This window comes from Lolium perenne, chromosome 4 (genome assembly GCF_019359855.2).
Source record: "Lolium perenne isolate Kyuss_39 chromosome 4, Kyuss_2.0, whole genome shotgun sequence".
Taxonomy (NCBI): Eukaryota; Viridiplantae; Streptophyta; class Magnoliopsida; order Poales; family Poaceae; genus Lolium; species Lolium perenne.
In genome coordinates this window covers 314,036,498-314,040,410 of record NC_067247.2, presented here as the reverse complement: position 1 = coordinate 314,040,410, position 3,913 = coordinate 314,036,498, and the positions used below count along the sequence as shown (strand labels likewise).

The window sequence follows — 3,913 nt, the reverse complement described above, 5'->3', positions numbered from 1 at the left end:
CTAAGCACACATAGGATGAACTGCCAGCATCTCCACCATCGGTGGTGGATTGCTTTTCTTGTTTTCTGTAGCTTCTTCCTCCTCCAGGTCAAGGCCACGAACGTAGTCGTCGAAGCATTCATCAATTGTCCTGAATGGCACGTCCGGGTAAAGGCTGGATATCTCGACGTCTCTCGACCCATCGATGCCGTAATTTGTCTGGCAGCCGTTTATGAAGATGTCGTGCGTCAGCGACGCGACTATGCTCGCCGGGATGATGTCCTCTGCAAATTGATAAGATGCAGTCGATCGGTGATCATGATGCAGCAGCACATTGCATGAGGTGTTTCGGGCAAAAAGTAGCCAGACCTGCAGCCATGGCGAGCAGGTCCTCCTTGCTAAGCGTGACGCGCGGCAGCGTCCGGCCGATCTTGCTCTCCCACAGGCAGGCCATCTCGTTGGTGCTCAGGAGATTACAGGCGGGGCGGAAGTGGACGACCTTGTTCATGCTCCGGGCGTCGTAAGCAGCCTTCACCGTGAACTTGCCGATGTCGGCTCCAGCCACGAAGAAAGCTATGGGCAGGATCATCAGCATTGCATTGTGCATGACGGATCTTTACGCAAAAATATTGAACAAATCTGAGGGCTAGGCGTCGGTACATACCTCTGACGGTGCCGTCGCCGTAGATCTGGAAGCGGTCGAGCGGCGGCGGCACCTCCGACGGGTGCTTGTTGTCGAAGTAGGGCCAGCCGGCGATGGAGTTGCAGCAGATGTAGGTGTACGGCACGCCCGCCGCCTCCGCCACCCTCCGGACGCGGCGCTTCTCCTCGTAGAACGCCAATCCAGCCCCAACCGGCCGCGCCCTGTCCACGTCGTGCCCGAACTCCGACGGCAGAAACCTCTGCGCAACGCCAACATTAGGTGCCGAAGAGCAACTCTGTGCAAATGTTCGCGCGCGCGCAAGTACCTTGACGGTGCCGGCAGCCTGGATGGCCTTGATGAGGCCGAGCTGGTCGAGGATGTTGGCGCCGCCCATGACCGAGATCACCACCTCGATGCCGTGCGCGCGGAGCACCGTCTCCACGAACTTCCTCCCGTCTTTCCCGCCGACGCGGCCCTGAAACCATCACGCACGCTCGCGCATTTTCATAGGCACATATATTTCTGGTCACTGTTTGTGTCTCATCGTGTTTGCGTTTACCTCGACGATGACGGCGCCCTTGTGGCGGAGCGCGTCCACGGAGGCCGCACGCGCGGGGCAGACGTTGCCGGGGCGGACGAGGATGAAGGTCCTGCGGCCGCTGTCGAGGCAGGCCTCGGCGACGAAACGGCCGATGTAGCCGGTGGCGCCCACGACGAGGGCCGGGCCGGAGCGAGGCGCCTCGTTAGGTCCCTGACAAGGAGCCATCTCTGCCTACCTAGTCTGAGAGATCAAGTGTTTAACCGGTCAGGACTCGAGAGGCAGTGAGGCACTGATGTGATGAGGGACAGAGTGTCTACATATGTGCAGGTAGATCTTATATAGACAAGGGTGGCTAGGTTTTGTACAGTGCCAGGTCGGTTCGAGAAGAACAGTAGGTGAACGCATGGCGTAGGTGATGCCTGTTAGCCAGACGGTAGGTGGTAGTCCTCCTATAGTTCTGCCCAGATCTACCTCGGGCACAGCGCATTTCAGTACTGAATGCATGGAATGGTAAGGGACCCTCCCTCTCTGTAGGATTCAGATGCCTCTGCGGCACTAGTAGTTCTTCTGTATCTGGCAGTTTTATGATCGCAATCCGCCATTGTGACTTTTCTTAACCTTGGGTCGCATCAAGATGCCGCACCCAACCCTCCCGCACCCCCTCTCCCAGCCCTAACCGCCGCCACCGCCGCCGCCGGTAGCGCCGCCGGGACAAAGACCCACGGGGCGTGGCGGCGGCGGGGCCCTTCCTCGTCGATGCGTGGTGGACGACGGCCGGATCTCCCCTCCTCGACGCATGGCGGACCGGCAGGCGGGGATGGGATGGGCGGCGGCGGCCTGCGCTGCGGTCCCCCTTCTCCCGTCGGCTCTCCCCTGGTTGACCGGCCGGCGCGGATGGGATGGGCAGCGGCCTGCGCTGCGGTCTCCCTCCTCCCGTCGGCTCTCCACAGCACTCCGGCAGGGCTGGTGGTGGGCGGCGGCCAGGCCCATGGCCTGCGCCAATTCCCCCCCCCCCCCCGCCTCTCGTCGGTGAGTGGAGGCGATCTCGGGCTTCACCCGCGACACGAGGTCGCCCGGGGCAGCAGCCTTGGGTACGACGGTGGAGGTGGCCCTCTTCTTCGCCGGAGAGGGTCAGCCTGCGGTTGGTGGTGGTGGATCTATCGATCTATCACCGCGTTCCGGCGGTGAGATGAAGAAGCATGGAAGCCGGCGACGGTGTCGCCGGTGTAGGGTTGGAGTGGCCAGCCCGGGATGGTCACCGACGTGGGGGTCCGACCTGAATAAAGGCGGCGGTCCTAGGGTCTCTCTTGCGTGAAGAGGAAGACCTACCGGAGGCCTGGACTCGTGATCTGGCCGGTGTGTTGAGTTCCGGTAGGCTCCGCCGGCGAATGTAACAGTGCTTTTTGCCTGGAGTTTGCTGGATCGGTGGTATTCGTTCGTGCACACCCATGCTTTTATTCCGACCGATTGGTTCTGGAGGGAGCGGCGAGACTCGCGAAGCTCTTTTTCTGTGTTGACATCAAGTGACTATGGAGCCATGATGAAAGTCGGAAGAAGAGAATTTCATGAAGGCCGGAGGGGAGGACTAGCTAAGGGAGGTTCAAGTCTCTGCGCTGTTGAGGGACTTGCTTGATGTTCCGGCCTTCACAGCAGCGGTATGAAAGTGGGGGCGACAACACAGGTGAAGTTCAGAGTCCTACCTTTTAGGGTGAAAACCCAAGGTCTGGCCTTAACTGGTTGTGCCTGGTAATGACCTTGTTGGAGGCATTGTTTTGAGAGTGGGGACTATCTTCAGGGTGAAAACCTAAGATCTTTGATCGGGCGACGACGGTGTTAGAGCACTGTTCCCTTCTTGGAGGCGTCGTTTTTGGAGAGTCTGTATTTCAGGTGTTGTCTTGGCGGTGGATGTATTGCTGTTGTTCACTACGGGAAAAGGAGGCATTGCCGTGCGGCACATTGCACGGCAAAGGTGCCTAAATGCACGGCAAAGCCTTTGCCGTGCGTGCACGCACGGCAAAACATGGCCGGCAAAGAATCCGACGGCAACGGCGCCTTTGCCGTGCGCGTCGACAATTTGCACGGCAACGGCCTTTGTCGTGCGCGCCCTGGGCTGCCGTGCGGCAGGCGCTTTGCCGTGCACGTTGCCTTTGCCGTGCGGGCTTGGGTTTGCCGTGTGCGCAACCTTTGCCGTGCGGCCTGCTCTTTGCCGTGCGCGCATTCTTTGCCGTGCGTGCTCTCTGTGCCGTGCGCCTCTCTTTGCCGTGCGCCAGCATGCCAACACGCATGGTAAAGTCCCCTACAGGCACACCCCCAGGAGCTCCCAGGTCTACAGGCTGCCGCCACGTGGCTCCTTTGCCGTGTGTGTGCACACGACAAAGTGACCAAAAGTCCTTTGCCGTGTGCATACACACGGCAAAGGGCCCTATTTTTTTCATTTTTTTTGCTGCTTTTTGAATATTCCCTGCATTTCAAATATAGCAATTGATAATAAAGCATATACAACATATAATCTTCAACATAACATCACCAAACACTACGGGAACACCACAAATACATCAAACGCACATATTCATGCATCGAATGAAGCCCGGTGATCACGTGTATACGTGAGCACGCGTTGCCTGCTCGATACGTGTCTAACGCCATCCGTTAATCGAGCGCAATCATCTGTTTTGGTACCCCACGCGCTCCTCCGCTCGCGTAAGAAAACAAAGAAAAAAACGACTCCCAGCTTCCCCAATGGACTCGCC

At 58.7% G+C, this 3,913-nt stretch overlaps 1 protein-coding gene across 1 annotated transcript; it reads right to left on the bottom strand.

The window, feature by feature from the left end:
- LOC127349037 (leucoanthocyanidin reductase-like) lies at positions 1 to 1,388 on the bottom strand. Its single transcript, XM_051374851.1, has 5 exons — positions 1,182 to 1,388; positions 948 to 1,097; positions 644 to 881; positions 349 to 552; positions 1 to 263 (listed from the first exon to the last, which is right to left on the bottom strand). Exons 1-5 carry the CDS (start codon positions 1,386 to 1,388, stop codon positions 1 to 3), a joined length of 1,062 nt encoding a protein of 353 aa, XP_051230811.1.
- Between the last annotated feature and the right edge of the window lie 2,525 nt (positions 1,389 to 3,913).

What these genes read in the sequence shown, in the direction of transcription:
- LOC127349037 (XM_051374851.1), bottom strand. Translation starts at nt 1,388, where the DNA reads ATGGCTCCTTGTCAGGGACCTAACGAGGCGCCTCGCTCCGGCCCGGCC. An exon ending in AGGCTGCCGGCACCGTCAAG is followed by an intron (nt 882 to 947) that starts GTACTTGCGCGC and finishes GGCGTTGCGCAG; the next exon opens with AGGTTTCTGCCGTCGGAGTT. An exon ending in CCTGCTCGCCATGGCTGCAG is followed by an intron (nt 264 to 348) that starts GTCTGGCTACTT and finishes ATCAATTTGCAG; the next exon opens with AGGACATCATCCCGGCGAGC.